The 22,280-nt window shown below is 37.3% G+C and overlaps 1 protein-coding gene across 3 annotated transcripts; it reads left to right on the forward strand.

Annotated features, from left to right (window-relative positions):
* The first annotated feature begins 308 nt into the window (after window positions 1-308).
* NOL8 (nucleolar protein 8) lies at window positions 309-21,726 on the forward strand. Of its 3 annotated transcripts, none has more exons than XM_032210597.1 (17): window positions 309-412; window positions 2,172-2,362; window positions 2,593-2,655; window positions 3,518-3,596; window positions 4,724-4,871; window positions 5,115-5,183; window positions 7,879-9,585; window positions 10,589-10,696; window positions 11,370-11,492; window positions 12,299-12,383; window positions 14,339-14,483; window positions 16,146-16,229; window positions 16,775-17,049; window positions 18,378-18,501; window positions 19,145-19,212; window positions 20,026-20,108; window positions 20,475-21,726. In XM_032210597.1, exons 2-17 carry the CDS (start codon window positions 2,224-2,226, stop codon window positions 20,526-20,528), a joined length of 3,354 nt encoding a protein of 1,117 aa, XP_032066488.1. In that variant the 5' UTR covers window positions 309-412; window positions 2,172-2,223; the 3' UTR covers window positions 20,529-21,726. The 3 variants fall into 3 exon arrangements, with proteins under 3 accessions (XP_032066488.1, XP_032066489.1, XP_032066490.1); XM_032210598.1 differs by having other exon boundaries at window positions 310-484; XM_032210599.1 differs by lacking the exon at window positions 309-412 and adding an exon at window positions 513-650.
* The last annotated feature ends 554 nt before the right edge of the window (window positions 21,727-22,280 follow it).

Below are 22,280 nucleotides of genomic sequence, written 5' to 3' on the forward strand. Positions count from 1 at the left end.
TCAAAATATTGAAGAGTGACTTAACATCTGAACTTCCGCTAAAAAATATACTCACAGATCCAGGCATTTGTACAAATTGGAGACTCGGATTGGGTAGAGAAGCGTATTGCGCTTATCTGAACTTATCGCCGCCGTCCATTAACACTTCAGAGTTTCTCCGTCTTGCGTCTTTTTCAAGAGAAACCCAAATCTAATAGAATAGCCGCTTTCGATACGCTAAGCTAATGTGGACTTCAACTCCCAGAATTCCCAAGGTAACATGGCGGAAGTGGCGAGGGGGAAAAAAGGGGGACGACGAGCAACAGTTGTGGCCACGCTGGGCGCCGTGTTGGGTGGCGAAGGGGCACGTCTCGAAGTGCGGGATCGTGGTGCCTGGATTTTCCCCCCGCGACTAAGTCCGATGCGTTTAGTGGTGAGTTACAGTGAGGGTTGGTGGCCAGTTTCCGTCGTGGTGTTCGGACATCGCTCCCCAATGCAAAGCAAGGTTAGCAGATCTGAAATGCATAAATCCCGGCGACCGCTAGATGGCGGCAGCGAGAGGGGGCCCTATTTCTCTTCTGTGCTTCCACTTCAAAGCCGTGCGGATCTTTACAGTTCGGATGTGGTAGTCCAAGGCAGATAGATCACTCTCAGAGTTTTAAATTTAAAAGGTGAGGCTTTTAAATAGCCCGAGCGGGGTCGTTCCAGCTTATAAAGGCAGCATCAGCAGGCTTCTATCTGGTTGAGGTTGCGGCTGTGGACATTCTGACGGTTTTAAACCTAGAAGGGCTCAGTTTTGAAAAGATAAGCTTCACAGCAGGGATGATGACTTCTGAAGGAGAATATTTGTAGCTCAGGATTGAAGTTTCCCCCCCCCCCCCAAAATGTTTTCCCCCGAATGCCATCACTCTGCTTAACAACTAATTCCCACAACACTGTCAAATAATTTACTAAGACTGTATTACTATTATTCTTCTCTTCGTTACTAGTATCTATCTCTTCCAGCGTATTACTATAATCATATGGCTTCTATCTTTTAATTTATATTGTTTTTATTTATTTCCTAATACGATTTGATAGCTTATTAGTAACTTTGACTATCACTAAGTGTTGTATCTTTTTATTCTTGAGTAATGTATTTTATTTTTTCTTTATGTACACTGAGAGCATATACACCAAAGACAAATTCCTTGGGTGTCCAATCACACTTGGCCAATAAAGAATTCTATATCTATATCCTATTCTATTCTATTCTATTCTAAATGAGCAGTCTTTGGTGGTCTCTGAGCTTGCTTGTTTTCTTGCAGATGTTTTATTAACTAACTAGGTAACATCACCAGTGCTGATGATGTTACCTACTTTGGGTAATGAAACCTCCGCAAGAAAATAAACAAGCTCAAAGAGCACCAAGGACCCCCTCATCCATGACTTCTGCAAAAATTTTAAACTGTTGAAGATTTGAATAGGTTGAGCTAATTTACTCTGTTTAGAATTCTGCTTCAATAGTAGGATGCTTTTATTTTTATTTTTTATAAATCCAAATGCTGTCCATCTTGTGTAAAGGCAACTCTAGGTGCCTTACAACCAAATAAAAGCAACACGATAAAACATTAAAATAATATTTGTATTAAAATTTATATTAAAAAGAGTCAATTTATTTATACTGTTTATGTGAATGATCATCAGAAACTTTTTTTTTTACTGTCCCAGCCTACCTCTTCTTAGCTTGAATTTATGGCTGTCTCCTCTTTGCTATTTTCTTTCCGTTATTTTAACTTAAGTTCCAAAACCTATAGTTCATTCATAACAGTAAATGAAATCTCTTAAAGCAACATTGAACATTAAATAGATTTTTTTCTCTTCGTGGTCACACATAGGAGCAATGGACAAGTTGGCCTTTTGTTTGTAATTCTTTCTGTTTATATATATATTACTGAATTGTGGTTAATGTATGGTTAATGTAGTGCAGAAGTGATATAACAGGGTTACATCATCAATAAGTTGTTTATAACACAGAGTATCATACTAATTCTTAACAGATAGTCAAGGGTTAGAAAATTATCATAAAACAAATATTAAACTGAAGACCTTACAAAACTTTATGACCTGGATTGCCCTGAAGATATTTTGTACCACAGTAATTCTTAATATTGTTCACAATATTTTGTTGTTATGATCTTTTCATTTTACAGAGAAGTTGTAGCTGAAAGGACAGTACCTTGGACATTTGTTGAATTTTTGACTATGGAACAAATCTCATTGGCAAGACGATTATACATTGGAGGACTTGGTCATACAGTTTCTGAAGATGAACTATATGAAAGATTTAGCAAGTTTGGAAATGTTACAGAAACTGAAATCATTAGCCGGAAGGATGAGCATGGTAATACTTTAAAATTGCTTAAAAATAATTTCATCCACTTTGTAATGGCAGCCCTAGGCAGTCAGATATAAGCTCTATTGATCAGATATAGTGCTAAGAAAATATATACTCAATTCTGCTGTTACTTATTTCTGTTTTACTTTTGGCAATGATCACATATTTATTTTAAACAATTTGAAAATCAGTTTTTTTTTTCTTTTTTGAATAATCAGATCGTTATTTTTAAACAGGGAATCCTACCAAGACATTTGCATACCTTAACATCCTCCTTTCAGAAAAAGAGCTTAAAAAATGTAAGTATACAAACTGTGAATGCTGTTTTTGGTTCTTGTGAATGAAAGAACCAAAACTTGTTAATCATATTAAAATCTCTGGACATGAAAAGTCTGATAAAGTTCACAACCTTTTTTTTTTTAGTTGTATTGTGGAACTCTTAATCAATAGGTTATTTATCTTTAGTTTTAGTGCAAGTTGCCATAAACATTTCTGTATTTATGTGCATCCTATTGATAAGGGCAAGAGAGTACCATACACATATCTTTCAAATAACCCTTTAACACAAAGGTCCCCAACCTCTGAGCTGTGACCTGTTCACAACATGCCATGCAGATGGTGGGCCAGCACACATGCACGGATGTATGTGCAGATTGACTTGAGCAAACAGTGGGACGATGTGCCTGCAGATGTGCACGCAGTTCAACTTGCACAAGTCAAACTGCATGTGCATATCCATGCACACCAGCCCGCCGCCTGCACAGCCAGATTCCCCTCCCCTCTCCCCTCCACCGGGCCACTAAGCCACAAAGGTTGGGGACCGTTGCTCTAACACACTGTTTGCTGCAACATCTCCAATATTTAACTGAATATCTCCTATCTCCTTATGTGGTCATGCTCCACCCTACTCCTTTATGGATATCAGCTTTCCAAGCATGCTTAAGCAATTGTCCTTCAAAATATGAAATATTTTCTTCTTATCATGCTAGGCATTCTCTTTTCCCATTCTCCAAATGAGAAAATTTCCCATGAGATTGAATCCAGCACCATATTTCCCAAATGACTGCTCCTTGTTCTTCTCTTTGAGTCAACCCAGAATTTGTGGCTTATAATGTTTTAATAATGAGCAGAATAACCACTTGATCTTTTTTGTCTTTAAAGGTATATCGATTTTAAATAAGACGAAATGGAAAGGTGGGACACTGCAAATCGAATTAGCAAAAGAGAGCTTCTTACACAGGTAGTACTTAGCATATTGTATACAGCTTCTGGTGGAAACCATTGAGTTTTGCATACATGTGAGCAAATAAAGATTTTTCACAGAAAGATATAATTTCATCTTTATAAGTAGTTCAGGCAGAATCCAATTGTATGTTTCCATTAGTGGCAGGAAACAGGATGGAAGCACTTAGTCCCAGTAATCCTACATTTATCTCACATTCTAGTATTGAGTCTCCCTCAATCTTTGAAACAGATTTGGAGGGATCATGGAGAACTGAAGAATGGAAGAGGAGACTTGTCTGGTTAAAGTGCTCAGTGCAGTGTTAGATTTTACAATGGGTTTTAAGAAAACATTAGAAAAAAATAGTGAATGCAGTATGAGCAACATATTTAATGGAGATCTTTAATGCAAGAGCTACTTCTCACACTGGCAGTGAAATCATGATAGCAAATCTGACTGCTGCAAAAACAAAGGACTGATTCAAAGTTGAGCCTGTTATACAGAGTGAGAAAGAGAAGGAGATGATCAATTTGGAATAGTATTGCTATCTGTAGAACCTGTTTGGGAAACACGGCAGTTGCTGAAATTCTCTGATTTTAACTTATATATCAGAAATTCTGGGGTTACTTATGAACTTGCCTAAATAGAACCACTAGACTGGGTGAAACCTGGCAGTTGGTGTGTTCATTCATTTGTGTGGAAGGAAGGAATTTGCATGAAATGAAGCTTGTAAGATTACAATAGAGAGAAGAGTCGCAAAATACAGTGGAAATTATATAATATGAATAGAGAATTGAGAAAATCTTTCTCCGTTCTAATTGTGGAATTGAACTTGCACTTTGATCCCAAAGAAATCTATTTTATTTTTAGCAACCTCATTTAGGGAATGCAGGATGGGAGTGAGCTTTGTTGTGAATTGACACAGCTCTTATTCTTACAATTATGGAAGATAGAACCTTTTGATAATTTTCACACATCACACAGATATCAGCCAGTAGGTCCCGAGCTACCTCCTATCCACTCCTAAGACATGTTGCAAAGTAGAAGGGGTTACTATGGAAATATGAAAGAATTTTTCACTTATTTTTTTTGCTTTCTCACTCTGTTTAATTAGTACTAAACTACAATCATATTCTGTGATGCAGACTAGCACGGGAGCGGCAAGAAGCGGTTGCAACGAAGGAAAAAACAGATTATAATGGTATGACAGATATTCAAAAATCTCTGAAGAAGTCTGGAGTTGTAGACTTCCATGTGAAGGCAGTGCCAGGAACAGAAATACCAAATCATAAGGTATGGTAAATGTAAAGGAAAGAAATGTAGTATATTGTTCTTCCACACTAATGGGCTAAATTCAAAATTGTATTGCTTAGCTAAAAAAAATTATTTAAAATTGCTACATTGCTTAAATACTTTCTTTTCATAAAGTTGTTTTGCAAATGTTATTGCAAACTTTGAAAGTTGTTTGCAAACAGTTTTGTAAAAGTTTATTGCAAACATTCCCCAAAATAATACTTATTTTATTTCTTTTAATAGGACTGGGTGGTTAGTAAATTTGGCAGAGTTTTACCTATTCTTCATCTGAAAGATCAACACAAAAGCAAAATATCCTTTTCTGCAAGATTTTACTACCCCAATTCCTAATATTCTCTAAATAATAGTATTTCAGGAGCATATTTCTTGCTGCCCATGTAAGAAAAAAACTCCAGACAAATATAATCAGTTGAAATATCTGTTGAGTGGCAATAGAAATGTATGAAAACACATTAATAGTTCTGTCAAACTATAAAGTAATATTTCTTGAAGAAAATAGGAGGTCATATCAAAGCATGCCATCAGCTGCAATGATTCAAGAACACGTCTTGTAGATAGAAGCAGTACCGTATATACTTGAGTATAAGCCGAGTTTTTCAGCCCACTTTTTGGGCTGAAAAAAGCCGGCTCGGCTTATACTCGAGTCTACAACTGGATCCGGCAGTGCTGTTGCCTGTTGGAGGAGGAGGGGATTCCTTCCTGCGAGACCCCGTCCAGAAAAATGCGGGGAGCGGCATTTGTGGGAACTCCGGCCGCTGCCCACCCGTGGGGAGAGAGGGAAGAGCCCCGAGCGAGCCGCCTCGGTTTGGCAACCAAACCCATCCAGCCTTTTACCTCCTGTCCCCCCGCCCGCCCGCTCGCAGCCCCCTCCCCGGGCTGGCGCCAACTCCTCCCCGTGCCCGGCCTCCAGCCGAGGCAAGTCGGTGTCTCTTTAAGCTAGAGAGAGGAGGGGAGGGAAGGCAGGGACCAGCCGGCTGACAATGGGCCGGAGCGGCTGAGTTGGAGCAAATTCCGCGGTGGAGGCGGCGTCCCAGCTCCAGCGGCTCCGAGGCGAGCGGCTTGGCCCTTCCGCTGGGCGCTCGGAGATGAAGGCGCACTGGCGCTGAGTTGAGCGGCGAGCTTGCCGAGCGCGCGGCTCCGGGAAGCCCCCCTTCTCCTCCCTGCTGGAAGCCGAGCGAGCCCCGCCGCCCACGGACTCCCGCGGCCGCCCCAGGGCTCCGGGAGACAGGACCCGGAGGCAGCCCAGCCCTGCCGCCGCCCCGCGCCCTCCACCCGCTGCGCGAGAGGGGACTCCGCTTTCCCCTTGCCGGATGCGTCCCTGGCGGAGCTGAGCCATGCGGCGGAGGCTCCCGCTCTGGTTCCGGAGCTTGCTGTGCCTCTGGCCGGTCCTGGTGGGACCCGCGGCAGGTAAGAGGCGCCGTCGAGCGCCTCGTACAATGATTTATGTATGAGGTTTAAGTGACTGAGACACACTCCTGGCTACGCAGCAATGTTATTTCTGACTTAGTATACTATGAAATCCCCCAAATCCTCCCCACTCCAGGGGTAGGATACTATGAAATCCCCCAAATCCTCCCCACTCCAGGGGTAGGATACTATGAAATCCCCCAAATCCTCCCCACTCCAGGGGAAGGATACTATGAAATCCCCCAAATCCTCCCCACTCCAGGGGTAGGATACTATGAAATCCCCCAAATCCTCCCCACTCCAGGGGTAGGATACTATGAAATCCCCCAAATCCTCCCCACTCCAGGGGTAGGATACTATGAAATCCCCCAAATCCTCCCCACTCCAGGGGTAGGATACTATGAAATCCCCCAAATCCTCCCCACTCCAGGGGTAGGATACTATGAAATCCCCCAAATCCTCCCCACTCCAGGGGAAGGATACTATGAAATCCCCCAAATCCTCCCCACTCCAGGGGAAGGATACTATGAAATCCCCCAAATCCTCCCCACTCCAGGGATAGGATACTATGAAAGCCACATTCCCTCCCCACTACAGGGGTAGGATACTGCAAAATCCCCAATTCCTCCCCACTCCAGGGGAAGGATACTATGAAAGCCACATTCCCTCCCCACTCCAGGGGAGGAAATAAATATTCAAAAACATTATTGGTATCTATTTTTATTTTTGAAATTTACCGGTAGCTGCTGCATTTCCCACCCTAGGCTTATACTCGAGTCAATAACTTTTCCAGCTTTTTGGGGTAAAATTAGGTGCCTCGGCTTATATTCGGGTCGGCTTATACTCGAGTATATACGGTACTCAGAAATTCTGGCATTTCCTTCTCCTTTCCACCCCATGTCATAAGTTCCTTAGTCCTCTCTTTTCTGGATTGCTCACTCATCTTCTATTTTTGAAACCATCAGATTTGATATCCTATTGTTTTTCACTGACTGAAGGGTAATTCTCACATTTTCATGCTGAGCATTTTCCAACTTTTAAAAAAGTTATTTATGACAGACTAAGATGGGTTATCTTTGTGCTCTATTAACATTTGTAATGATCTGCATTCAAAAAATTGAGCCACAGTTAAGTGAATCACTGCAGTTGTTAAGTTAGTAGTATGGTTGAGTGGATCTGGTTCCCCGTTGATTTTACTTGTCCCAAGGTCACAAAAGAAGATCACATGATTCTAAGACACTGCAATCATCATAAATATGAGCCAGTTGCCAAGCATTTTGAAAGTTGATCATGTGACATGGGGATGCTGCAACAGTGGTAAGTGTAAGACATGTCAAATTATTTTTTTCAGTGCCATTGTAACTTTGAATGGTCACTAAATAAACTTGTAAGTGGAGCACTACCTCTATAGGATTTCATTAAAAAAAATGCTCTGCCTTTTATTTTTTTCGCTGGCTGGGGATTTCTGGGAGTTGAAGTCCGAACATCTTCAAGTGGCCAAGGTTGAGAAACACTGCTCTAGAAAGTCTGAACTTTTACTTGTACAATGGTATTTATGTTCCTTAATGCAAAAACTAACATAATAAAATATGACCCTTCCAAATATTGCCAGAACCTTAAAAAACTAGATCAAGAACCTATAGATGCAGTTCCCATTTCGCAGCTCACTTGGCATCTGCAAGAAGCTGACAGTATTATGAGCAAGAAACGGCAAGGACAATTCCCTGAAGCTAAGAAGCCACCCAAAAAGAAAATGAAAATACAAATCAGTGACAGCCTAAGCGAAGTCGAATCAAACCCAGCAAATGTCGTCCCTGCAAAACTAATTCAGAACCGCACCTCTAACTCCAAGAAACAACCTAATCAGCACCTTTCAGGTCCAAAGCTTAAAGCTGGAACCATAGGTTCTAAGCATATAAAAAACCTGCGTTATGATGATATAGATTCAGAAGAAGAAATCAGAGCAATTGAAGCAAGTGAAAGAAAAAAGCACAAAGGTAATTCTAATATTGTGCCTGAGGATAATATGGAGGTTGTCGGTGATGACTTTAAGCTGAAATACAGTACTCATTGGTCTCTACAGAAAGCAAACACACACAGAGCCCAAGCGTGCAATGGATTAATAAGGCCTGCGGAAAATGAATCTGAGTATGATTCAGCTGACACTGATGAAATTATAGCTGTGACTAAATTATCTGATGAAAAAGAGAGAAATGAATCTCTAAAGAGCTTGAAAGAAACAGAAGAGCAGGATGATGGCCAGCCCCCAAAAACCATCCGGGTTGCAAGGCCTCCATCCTCTGGTTCAAAAGGGTCTAAAGCGGGAGGAGAAAAAAGAGCAGAATCCAAAAAACGATCAGATGCACAAACTACTCTCGACAGGGGCAGATCTGAGAGTGAGGAAAACTCAGATCCGTGTTCAGACACAAGTGAGTCTGAAGGGGATGACGATTATGAATCCATGATGCAAAGTGGCTTCCGATTAGATCTTACCTTAGAAGATTTAGAGAATTTAGCTGGTGAAAGTAGTGAAGATTCGGAGAAAGATAATGAAATAATTCAAAGGACCATTCAACCCCAAGGCCGTCACTGTTTAGGTAGTAAAACTGGTATTGCCCCAGAGACCCCCACAATTCCCACCACTTCCAAAAAATGTATTTGCCCTGAAGAAATACTTGCTGACCTTTTAAAAGAAGAGAGATGTGACAAAGATGATTTGAAACGAAAAGAGGGAAAAGTGAATTTTCAACCTTTCAAGGGACTGGGGTCACTGATTGGAGTACTGCCTGAGAGCGAGTTGAATGTAAATGTGAATGGAAAGAAACACACTTCTTCTGAACTCGAAGTGGAGTCTCTGAAAAGTGTTACAGAAGTAAAATATTCAAGTTCTGCCAGTAAGAAACTTAACTCTAAACCATTACCCTTGAAAGACTTGGATTTGGGCATTGCCAAAGGAGGTCTTTCTGGAAACTCAAGTGATCATTCTGACCACCACAAGGCAGAGAAAATAAGCCACAATGTAAGTATTATGTCTGAAAGTGAACCCGCCAAACGTGGGAAGTCTGTTTCCAAGGGACCAACAACTTCCAGTCTTACACAGAATAAAGATTTAAATGGCTCTCCAAAAAATGAAGGCAGCTACTCAGCTTCTCCCAGAAAAACAAAGAAATCAGACAACATGGGAATTCAACTGCAGGACAATGAGAGAAGATTGGCAGCAATACAAGAGAGGCAGAAAGAACGGGAGCTCCAGAAAATAATTATTCAAGGAGCTCTGACCAACCAGGTAATTTTTTGTTTCATTTGCCTATTTATTTCATTTGGCTTATTTATTTCATTTGACTAATGCTGGGAGGAATTGTGCAGTACTTACATAATTTGGAACTTAAACATATAGCAATATTTTTAATTATTTATTAATTATATTTACGTGGAATAATTCTTGTAGTTCATCATAACCTGAATTTTAACAGTAAACAAGCAGTAAGTAAAATATATAAATATTACTTCAATAATGCTCCATTCGTAATGTACTGAAACTTAAGCACATTTGTTAGAAAGTAAATGAGATTGCAGCATTTGGAGAGCACCAAAGCGAAGATAAATTGCACTTAACTATTTCCATCTATCGATCAGCACAGATAGGAAAAGTTTCATTTGTGGTACCTTTATTCTTAGCAAATCATTCAGTTGCATGGCATTTCTCATCTCTCTGGAAGTGAGAGTTGATGCAAAATTGAATAGGAAAGAGAGTGACTTATATGAAAGAAATTGAGATTGCTTAGTTGAGATATAGAAAGAAAGAACGAATGAAGATTGAATCATAAATGTATGAAGGAAGAGTGATAGGATGGTGAAGATTGGTGAAATTTGTGGTTGTATGGAATTAATGAGCTCTTTGGAAAGAAAGAAATTTAAAGAAAAAAAATTACATATATAAAACTGATTTTGATAGAAACTAAGATAGGCATGGAGAGGTGAATAATTTTGATATAAAGTAGATTTAACTGTATGTTCTTTTCTTATCCTGTACCTTTAAATTTTTTGTCCTACTATTTCTTATTCTGCTTCTACACTTATAACATTGCTTCCCCAAGGGAATAGAATGATGAAAATGTATGTATGAATCTAATGAATTTGAGTCTGATCCACACAAAATGATACTATTATTCTCAATTTTATAAGATGCCACAAGACCCTTTAATTATTGCATCTGTTTCTTTTCCCTCCTTGATTTTATATCATCTATGTTCCTAATAATTCTTAGTTAACTGTTACTGTAATTTTAGCAAATTCAGTCAACAAATAAACAGAAGCACATCGTGTTTGATTCAGATAATGAAAATGAAGTACAAGAGCATGCTGAAGAAGAATCTTCAGGAAAGATCCCAGTAAAGGTGAGCAAACTAGAAGGGAATTTATTCTATCCTTAGAGATTATCTTTACGTCTCCACAAAGATTTTCTGTAGCTAGTGGTTGAAGAAAAAAATTCACATATCCACTAATTTTAAATTATAATTGCCTCTAAAGATATAGTCAGAACACTTAAAAAGAAAGGGGAGGAAGAAAATAAATAAGTTTAACAATTGTATAGAAGAGCGAGGCTGAGTTAAGACACAAATGAGTATAAAATAACTTAATTAAGATACTTAACAAAATGTAGCACTGCTACGCTGCTCTGCTACACTGTTGTTAAAATAGTAACACTGTTTAACAACAGGCCTGTTCTCCCAAGTTGGGGTGAAGAAATTCTGCAAGATTCCATTAAATTGGAAATCATTTGAGTTTTTCTTTTAAAACGGAACAGACAAAATTCTGTTAGTTTCAGCAAACAGTTTAGGTAACAAGCAGGTACCATCTATCTCAACCATTACCATCCTATTTATGGTGGAAGAGAATGGCTTGGACCATGGTTAAGGGAGGAAGAAAAGAGATTTTGGGAGGGGTGGGGAGAATAGTTTCTTCACGTCTTATCTTGCTATAGCTGGTGGTGTACTTGCTGGAAACATTTGGGGTTACCCCGAGAATGAGTTTGTTGAAATGAAATGTGTGTTCATTTCTGTGCCCAAGGAATTCACCCCCAAAATTTCTGGGAAGCTGTTTGAGAGCAGTGACGAAGAATCAGACACTGTAGCTGACGAAAATGATCGGTTCAAAATCAAACCTCAGTTTGAGGGAAAAGCTGGAGAGAAGGTTGGTACACTTATTTTAGTGTATTATTTTCATGGCTTCTTATAATTCTGGAATAATTTATCTTCATGTAGAAGACTTACACAGCCATATATTTTGGTGTTTAAGCCAGGCAGGCTCTCAAAGTGTTCCTAATATTGTGTACAGTTTCCAGCAGTTTTATCCAGCATGTAAACACCTGGGAAGTCACATGCTTCTGTCTCTAAGGTTCGGATATAAATCATGTTCATTTCATCAGTTTTTGTCTTGCATCATGTAAGCATTTTTCTATAAGCCAGTCTTTCTCTACAATGAACAATTTTGTGTCCCCTGGTTTCTCTTTATTTCTTCCAAAAAAATGTATCACCAGGTAAAGAATATCCCAAAATTGCTTTTCAAAAGGCAACTGGACTTTCTTGGTTTTTTTTTTCTTCTTCTTGAAAATGATTGGCTTCTCGCCCAAGAAGTGTCTTCAGTTCACTTCCTCAGTTACAGAACTAAAGAAACTTCTTGGATGATAAACATTTTCAAGGAAAAAAACCAAGAAAGTTCAGCTTTTGGAAAAGCAACTTTGGGACAACCATGACCTGGATGATTGAGAATATCCATAGATAAGAAATAAAGGAGAAACATGAAAAGGGGCAAACCTGAAAGAGGATTAAAGGATTAAAAAATGTTTATGCTTATGACTTTGGTTTACCAAGGAAAATTCAAGAGCAAAACCAAGAAAAACACGTTACAAAAATAGCTATTCTAGAAAAAAAAATCTGTTCTGAAAAAAATAATTGCAATGAAGAATGTAATCCCTCTGTTACTCTTTCTTGTTGCAGCTTATGCATTTACAGTCACATTTTGGCACAGATGAAAGATTTCGTATGGATACTCGTTTCCTTGAAAGTGATAGTGACCAGGAAGGTAAGATATACAGCATTCTGTTAATAGCTAGTAGAATGCTTGCAAGACTTTGTTACAATAAACTTCTTTTTATAATTCCTTTGAATATTTATTTTGCAGTAATTCCGCTGCATGGATCAAAAGGTCCCTCAAAAACATTTTACACTAACTTAAGGTATACAGTGGAAAGAGGAGTAACATATGTTTCCCTTGAAAAGGGAAAAAACACTAAGTATATTAGCATATTTACATCTACATTTTTTATACTTTGTACATAACAGAGTCAAACTCAAAATATAAAAAGATATTTCACAGAATCTCTTCGAAACTTCTTCCACTGTAAACTGGTAATGATGAAAAATGTTTGAACATAGATATGTGTTTTAATTATATTTGGCTATGAATTATTTTAGAAGATGACCTGAGACCTTCTAGTTGTTTTGGGGCTATACCTCCTGTAATACATTACTGTTCTGACCCCCACCTTGTTCGTTCAGAAACGACAGCCAGACAGAACCTCAAAGGAAATACTTTTATCAGTCCCAGCTCGGGCTAGCTGCAAGCCCAAGATAAACACAGATAAATTCTCTGGCAAAACATTAAACAGCAAATGCAAAAACAAACTCTTACAGCAAATCACTTCTCCAAGTTGGTTTCTCTGAATCATGAACACGAACAGGGAACCTTGACTAAAACAGGAACGGAATGAGCGAACGAACGTTGACTTCTGCAACTAGGGCGTGGCACCATCAGTCTTTTATCCGCAGGAGGAGATCCTTAATGAGCCACAGCTGCTTGTTATCTTCTCAGAGTCTGATAGCAGCTCCAAAGGCTCCTACCGATCCACAACACATTACTATTGGCATAGAGATATTACTATCTCTCTGGAAAGCCAATAGTTAAGCTCCAGGCCTAGAAACCAGGATATAGTGAATTCTAGTCCTGCCTTAGTCATGAAAGCCAGCTATGTGACTTTGAGCCAATTACTCTCTCTCAGCCCAACCTACTTTACAGGGTCATTATTGTGGGGAAAATAAGAGGAAGGAAAAGTATTAGGTATGTTTACCACCTTGAATTGTCCTATATATATATAATAAGTGTGATAAAAATCTAATAATCTTAGTAATAATGATATGTAGACAGTGGATAGTGATTATTGAGGACCTATCCTTTGATCTGAAAAATAGAAATAGGGATCTTAAATTAAACCTAACCAAAGTATGAAGAAAATATATACAGAGGGGGGAAATTCATCTGAATGTAACAAAATTTGATTTCTTCATTGTACAAAATAGTTGCAGTGAGAATCAGATTTACATGCATTCATTCTCTTTTCTTAAGCATAGATAATGGGGAAGTTTTAGCTAATCTTAAAGAAAATACTTTTGGACAATAAAATATAGTTTAATTAACATAGACATTTTTGGAGCTATTTCTGTCTGAATCTTATTTTCATCCAGATTCATAATGACGTACGTTGCCCTAACACAGCTAGTGTGTTTAAGCCTGGGCAGTGACTGAATCTATTAATTTGGTCTTATAAGCAAGCCTCAATTTACACAAATTTGGTTACAAATCAGTGTCAGTCAATCCTGCATCTTAATAAGTAATCCTTCAACTTTAGTTTGGTTCAAGGTGATCAAATTCTAATTGTTGTTTTGGTCCTAGATCAATATAAATAACAATGATACTATTTATAACTATTTCAGGAAATAACATTGAAACAAGTGAGATATTTAAAAAAATACCTAAAATTACCAACCCAATACTATAATATTAAAGCACTAAAATCTTTTAACATACAGCTACATTTTTTTTCTTTAATCCAAGTACTCATGTGTTCTGTCCTGCACAACCTTTGAGCTAATATTTAGTCATGTGTTAAAATAATATACAATTTGATGTAATGGCTGAGTGCAATTGATATCAGTTCTGTGAATTCAGTAACTAAGTCTGTTCCATTTTGGTCCTGTCAGAGGAATCAAAGAAATTGGTAACAGAGGAAGAAGAGGAACTTTCTTTAGAAAAGAAGAAGAATCTTGAGATCTTGAAAAATATTCTACATATTGATATAGACCCTCCCAAACGTAGGAAGCTAGCTGCAGAAGGCCAAAAATTCAGGTATGAAAAATACTTTAGTAGAATAACTAAAGCCAGATAAGTTATTATTTTCATAGTACTCCCCTAAGTTAAACACTAATTAATATAGCATTGCAGGCAAGCTTTGAGAACTACTGAAACTATGGACCTAAGATGAAATATAAAGCATTTAACCCTGATTTGAAGTTATTTATTATTTTAATACTGTAAGATTTTAAAGTTTCAAAGTTTAGTTCAAGTTCAAAGTTTAATGAATTTATATGCCGCCCAATCCCGGAGGACTCCGGGCGGCTTACATAAAAAACAACTCTAAAAGAATACTAAAAAAAATTAAAATAGAGAGACAAAGCAAGTTAAAAAGATACATCATGCACTCAGCCTTAGTGGGGCTGGACCTCATTCAAGAGGTCAACAGCCCCAGGCCTGCCGGAATAGCCATGTCTTAGTAGACTTTCGGAAGGCCGAGAGAGTGGGGAGGGTCCAGATCTCAGGGGGTAGATTGTTCCATAGGGCCAGGGCAGCTATAGAGAAGGCCCTCCCCCGGGAAGCCGCCAGACGACATTGTCTAGTCGACGGCACCCGGAGAAGGCCCATCCTGTGAGATCTTATCGGACGCTGGGAGGTATGTGGCAGAAGACGGTCTCGTAGATATCCGGGTCCTAAGCCATGTAGGGCTTTAAAGGTGATAACCAGCACCTTGAAGCGTGTTCGGAGACCGATAGGGAGCCAGTGCAGCTCGCAGAGGATGGGTGTAACATGGGTGTATCTTGGTACACCCAGTATCGCTCGCGTGGCTGCATTCTGCATTTATACTGTTAAACCATACCAAGTCCTTTCTGAAATAGGGAAGCATAGAAACATTGCCATAAATAATGAAATAATTGAAAATTCTTTCTCATAATATAACCAAATGTGAAAGCTAATTATTTCTTGACGCTCAGTGGTGGGTTTCAAAAATTTTTAGAACCTCTTCTGTAGGTGTGGCCTGCTTTGTGGGGGTGGCTTGCTGATCATGTGACTGGGTGGCATGGCCAACTTGTAAAATATGGTGAAACTCACTTAACAACGCTCTTGCTTAGCAACCAGAATGTTGGCTCAGGAACTCTGGCACTGAAGTCTTAAAGCTGTCAAGCTACAAGATCCTTGCACCCCTAACCTTTAAAGAAAAACCCCCAGGGGTGTTCAAACTTGACAGCTTTAAGACTTGTGGACTTGAACTCCCAGAATTCCTCCTCTCACTCTTCATCTTGATGATGTGCAGATGGGTGGGAGGAGGGAGCTGGAACCAGTTCTAAACGGCACTGTAGATTTATGGAACTCTTCTATAGAAAAGGTTAGAACTGGCAGGAACCCACCCCTGTTGACACTTATAAAAAAATACATGTATAGCTGATTGTGAACAAAGATAGCATAACATTGTTAATTAAGACTACAATCTTAAACCCATTTTTTTCCATTCAACTTAATAGGATTACTTTTAAGTAGAAATGTAGACTTATGTAGGTTTTTTTCAAAATTATTTGACATTTTGTTGATTTATATATAGTTTGTTCCTCGACATGCTTAGAAATGTTGTCATAGAATGAAAAATTTTATGCCATGGAATTTTTAATGGTATCTAAATTTACTTAAGGATGCTTAATTCTTTTTATTGTTATAAATATAAATATTATTTATTTATAGAGATATGAATACCTTACGCTATGACCCCGCAAGGCAAGATCATGCAGTGTTTGAAAAAAAGCCAGTTAATGCTGAAAAAGAAAGGTAACGATTCCATCAGTAGCTGATTATGAGAATTAAGCTGTCTTTTCATTGACCAGTTTACTACTTCAACTCTGTAACTGTTTAGAGTCAAATATTTATTTTATTCAGCAAATGAATAAAATATTTCAGTTTTTAATTAAGAATTGGAATGAAAGAATGAGAAGAAAATCTTTACTTTGAAGGCATTTCAGAAGAAAGTTGCAATTTTAAAATGTTTCTTAATTGTCAGGACTTCGAAGAGTAATGGATTCCTTTTTTAAAAGACACATTGGTCATCCATCCTATGTTGAAATTAAATGTTATACTTTTTTTTTAATTGGATTATAAACTAATGCAAGTATTTTACTATGTGAAAAAATAACCCAAGTTAGGTTATTGTGTTTACTGGGATTTATATATTGAATGCATTAACAAAAATGGATTGTGGAAGTATCTGCATTTGTATTTCTTTGGTTCATCTGGTATAATACAAATTACTTGTGTAAAATTATATATTTGATCAGTCAAATATTAGCAATTAACACATCCTTATTTACATCAAATAGTAAAGCTAAAAAGAAGAAGAAAAAAGAAGAAGCTCAGAAACTGCCCGAGGTGTCTAAAGATACATTTTACAATATCGCAGTGGACTTAAAAGAAGCACTTGCATCTACAAAACAGGATGAAAAAACAGAAATAATACCATGGGACCAACATGATGCTGCTGAAGAAACCCCTTCAACTGATATGCCAAAATTCAATGCTGAAGAGCAAGAAGGAAACAGGGGTTTTACCTTTTCCTTTTTTGGTGATGAAGTGGCAAGATCACCTATTAAAGAAGGTATCTTTAACCGTAATCTCAATATTTCAAACACATGTTTTTGCATTAGCACCCTTTGAGATCTGATCACTGTGTCGCAATTTGTGTGGGTATTTTCTTTAAAGTGGTTTTATTTTGATGAGAGATGTATAGAAACATGTTATACCAGTTCTGTACTACCTGCCCTAGTTGCTAGGCTTAATGGATGGAAATGATCCATAATATTAAACATTTGCTAATGTTTCATAATATTTGCTCATATCTAAACATTGCTTCTATATTTTATTTCTACAGAACTTTAATATTACCCAGAAATACTATAAACATACCAGGACCATCAGAAATATGTGTCCAACAGCTTTTCTATGGTTTTTACAGTGGTATCAGATTGAAGCCATTGGTGCCTATTTATTACCTTTCATATTACTGTGACCTGGTTGTGAATAGGACACGGCCCGGTAGTGTGTCATAGGTCACAACCAACTCTCTTAATTCCATTTAGACCTGTCAATTGTCAATGTGATTCAGCTAAACGTCTTAGTTATTATGGTTTATTATGGTTTATGACTGCATTTTATAGGCAACTAGAAAATAGATTATTTATTTATTCATTAAATTTATTTGCCACCTATCTCATTGTGTGGATATTGCGTGACTTACAACAATAAAACAGAAAAAAAGATAAATGTAAAAATATTAAATATTTTAGGAATTCAATATTAAAGGAATAAAACAATAAAAATAAACATATTGATATTAATATGTTGACTATTCATAACCAACAATATGCCAATCCAGCTTTTGCACACTTAGAGACCAATATCTAAGAAACGAATTAATATGTATAATCTGGGCACTAATTATTTTGGTTTGCAGTACTGTCCTGCTTTACAAAACGCATTTTCAGTATTAGAATTCTTCCTACATACCGTTTCTATTGTAAGATGATGTGGTTGTAAAGCAAGTCATCAAGGGACAGGACCTGATTTTACAATCATGTTTTACCGTGCTTGTTAAGTGAATCACTGTGGTTGTTAGACTAATCATATGGTTAAGTGAATCCAGCTTCCCCAATTGATGTTTTTTTAAATATTGGAAATAAGCTTTGAAGTTTGCAAATCATGATCACGTGACCCCAGGACTCTGCAACTGGTTGTAAATGCAAACTGGTTGCCAAACGCACAGATTGCGGTCATGTGAATGTAGTGCAACCATCATAAATGTGAAGCTAGGTTGTACATCACATTTTATAAATTTGAACGGTTGTTAAGCAAATTGTTTTAAGCTGAGGGCTATCTGTAAAAATTTTTTATATTGAAATGGATGGGTCTTGCTTTCCTCTTTTACAGATCCGTACATAATTGAAATATTAAAACCATCAAGAGTTTCCTGGCAAGAAGATCCCCGTTTTCAAGATAGTAGTTCAGAAGATGAAGAATCAGAAGCAACTGAAGTACAAGATGTCAAAGAAAGGTAAATTATACTTCTGCAGTATTCATTGAACTTTAGATTATAACTCAAAATTTAACATGGTGAAGCAGGTTATGCATTCTCTGAGATGATCGACTGTCAAATATTTCCCCCCCAAAATGAAGCCACTTATCTATATTGGATACTGTAGTTTCATTAGCAGCAGCCAGAAAGCCTTAAACTAATGTCATGTGACTTTCCCCTCTGATTGCATTTCCCATCATACCCCATGCTTTCTCCAAAGATTATATGGGACTGCACAAGAAAGACAATAAGGCAGGAAGCTCCAGTTTCTGCATGGTCTTGTATCATTTACAATGTGTGAATACATTGCTAAAATATCCACCTTATAAATTCAATCAATCAGCATTACTTTCTGCTCTTGCTGTCTCACTGTTGAAAAAAACAATATGAGTATTTCCTGATTATTTCTGAGAGGTCAAATTCTCCAGATTCTTAAAGCAAATAAATACGAGACACTATGTAGTTTGTTCATTTAATTCATCTCCGAAAATAAAAAGATATACTTCTTCCTCAAAATGCAGTATTGGGTGGGCCTGAGGATGGGTGGGCCTGAGACAGGCTTGAAAAAGTGGGGGGGGGGGTGTCTTTGTTTTGGAAATTAATACTCCTGTTCCTTTTTCAGTTCTTCAGCTGTACTACATTCAAATACTAGATTTTTCTTCTTCTCACATGATGATGACAGATTAAAAGGTAAGAATCAGAAAAAATCTTAATTATTTTAGTTACCAACATGCTTATTCTTCAGATTAATTCTTAAAATGTAAACATCAAAGTTATTTTAACTTAGAGGTCTCCAAAGTTTTGTTTGTTGTGCATTCAGTAAACATAATTTCTGTAAGTTTTTCTACATTTTTGGAGAGTTTTAACATGAGTTCAGATTGCTGTGGCTAACATTATCTATTTTAGTTGCCAAAGAAGTCTAGTTTTAAAATTATTAAAATTGATGCCGTTTTAAGAAACTTCTATCCGAACAATGGTTGCAAACACCAGTATTCAGTGATTTTTTTAAAACTGTTTTTAAAAGATCAAGTACAATATTAGGAGCCTCCTATGGCTGACAGACCTTATGGTTTTGCCTCTATCAGTGCGCTGGAAGGGTAAAATTTTCTATCCACATCTTTCAAGTGTTTTTAAACTCTGCCTCAAAGAATTGGGGAGCCTTTGAAGCAAATGTTGATAGGAGAGAGGAATACAAGGATGCGGAGAAGAGGGCATTTCTCTTGTAAAAGAGAAATGTTCATGAAAATCTTAGGTTTCAGAATGTGTTAAATCTGATGGTCCATGAACTTTATATATGCATTTTTTTTCCCCTGAGGCCACGAGGATGAAAGCATGCAAACTCAACAGCAGGGTAGAAAACACTGTAATTCCTTGAGCTACCAAAGTACAATTGTTCCATCTAGGCAGACCTTGAGCCCTTGGCTTACAGGGATCATTTGCTTCTTTTTTGTTTACAGGGCAGGCAGTTGACAAAGCTTACATTATTCTTTATTCTTTTTCTAGAGGGCCCCGAGCTATTCTATAAAGCTTCAGATCTTGATGAAGAAACAGAGGATTGGGAAAGCAGGCGCCAAATATTGCTTGAGGTATGTGGCTAAAGATAGTCTTGATATTTGGGCCAGAGGCTGTTTCTCAATTTTGATCCAGGATCCTAGCAAATCAAAATCACAATCTAAGATTCATTCTGTTTTCTATCTATCAATTTCTGTATAGTATTCATTTGTCAGTATGCATCCTAGTTCCACTTTGAAACCAAGCTGGTAAGAAAGCTGCATTTCGCCCTTGTTGATTCATTGTGAGCTGGAAGAGGAGAAAACTGATTTCTATCCACATTTTCCAAAACTTGCTATTCACTGTGTTATGGACCCTGCTTAGATGCTAAAAGCTGAAATGCTAATTAATTTTATAATACCAAATCTCTCATAACTATATTAAATTTTCAACGTTTCCAGGATTGTCGGAAGAAACATAAAGATGCAAGAAGGAAAGTTAAAGCAAAACATTAACTACAGCAGTTCTGCTAAAGAAGGAAGAATGTTGAATATACTTTGACTGAATCCTGGGATAATGAAAACCATTGAGAAAATTCATCTATGGATAGCTTGGAAGTATAAATTAGTGCTGAATAAACTTTCAGAATAGTGAAAAGAGAAATCAGAATAGATTTGTAGTTCTAAAGTTTCTAAAGCTTACATTTCCATTATCCAGTATGAACATGTTTATTATTAAAATTCTAAATTATAGGCAACGGTCTTCACAATTAGCATTTATATTTATTGCCTGTCTTTTATAATCCTCATGTCATACATATTTCGAAAGACTTTTAGGATTTCATATGCACATAGGTTTTTTGCCACCAAAAGCAACATTTGATGGACATTAATATAATTTGTTCTCTTATCTAGCCAAGACTAGTTATAGAACAAATGAGGCAAGGATCAAATGTAATACTTCAAGAGAGTGACTGAATATTAAATGTATATAATTAAGTGCAATGAAGGCAAGCAATTTTTATGTACAGAATTACATAAATATAGTCAATTTAAATTATACAAAAATGTTTGTTACTATTTATGTTAATATGAGATTATTTTTGTACCTTGAAAGATTGAATCTGGGCCATTAGGAAAGGATGAGTTGGAACCTTAAATTCCTGGAAGCTCCTTTCATAACCATGCATATTGTAATGGTGCATATAATACATCCCTGGATGATTTTTATTCAGCAAAAAGTTAGATGATTGAAAAATCAAACTGCAAGTTGCATTGTTTCTATTTGAAAATGGTATCAAAAATATAGAATATGTAAATGATTGAACAGCCTTATGGAATATAAATAGTTTTTTTAATTTTAGTCTCTTTGTGGAATGTTGCTTTTATATGAGAATCATCAAGCATTGTAGGCTCTTTTTTCTTCCAACTTGTATCATAGATATAAACTGCCATGTTCTTGTTTTCAATACAGTAATGATGGCATGTTTAAAGTTTTCACTAAAAGAGCCATTTGAGGCACAGGAGAAGAAATATTGAACTTAAAGAATATTTGAAGAAACTGACTTAGAAGGGGGAGGCTAGAAATCTTGAACTGCTTAGAAAAAAATGGGTTTTCTATTCGCTATAAACTCTTATAGGAAGTGTAAATCCAGGAATCACTCTTTAAGTTTAAAACATAGTATTAATAAATGCTGAATTTCCAGAAACCAAAGCTTGCTCTATAATCTTTGGTAGACAATTCATTGTTTTTCATCTTTTATTTTCAAGTTTTATTTTCTCTCTCTAGGTGCAATGAGTAATTGTCTGCTGTGAATTCCACAGACACATCAGGAACAGCATTGGGCCAGTAAACACTGCAGCTCCACTCAGTCGCCCCAACACCACCCCAATACAAGGCATTACAAAATTCTTAGGTTTTAATCGAGATATAAATATAGGCACACTACTAAAATAATGAGCGGTATTCCACCCTCCATTTTCTCATCATAACTCCTAGTGTGGAGAGTGGATCTGAAAGAGGGAAGGAATGAAAGGAAAGTAATTAGAGTGGCAGGGAAATGTTTGAAACTTATAGGATTCCAGTTCCTCACTAGAAAAATTACCATTCAGCCTGGTTTGTACATCACATTTAAACATAATGCAGTGACTAAAACACAGCAACTGGATTCAAACAATATACTTTGTAAAATCAAACAAGCTTGTATGGCTTCATAAGTTGCATATTCATTTATTCAGTAAACACCGTTTACAATAAATCATGACTAT

This window comes from Thamnophis elegans, chromosome 2 (genome assembly GCF_009769535.1).
Source record: "Thamnophis elegans isolate rThaEle1 chromosome 2, rThaEle1.pri, whole genome shotgun sequence".
NCBI classification, from domain to species: domain Eukaryota; kingdom Metazoa; phylum Chordata; class Lepidosauria; order Squamata; family Colubridae; genus Thamnophis; species Thamnophis elegans.

Coding starts and splice junctions, on each gene's coding strand:
- NOL8 (XM_032210597.1), top strand. CDS start 2,224: ATGGAACAAATCTCATTGGCAAGACGATTATACATTGGAGGACTTGGT. Junction 2,656..3,517: donor AGAAAAAGAGCTTAAAAAAT/GTAAGTATACAA, acceptor TTGTCTTTAAAG/GTATATCGATTTTAAATAAG. Junction 17,050..18,377: donor AAGATCACCTATTAAAGAAG/GTATCTTTAACC, acceptor CCTCTTTTACAG/ATCCGTACATAATTGAAATA.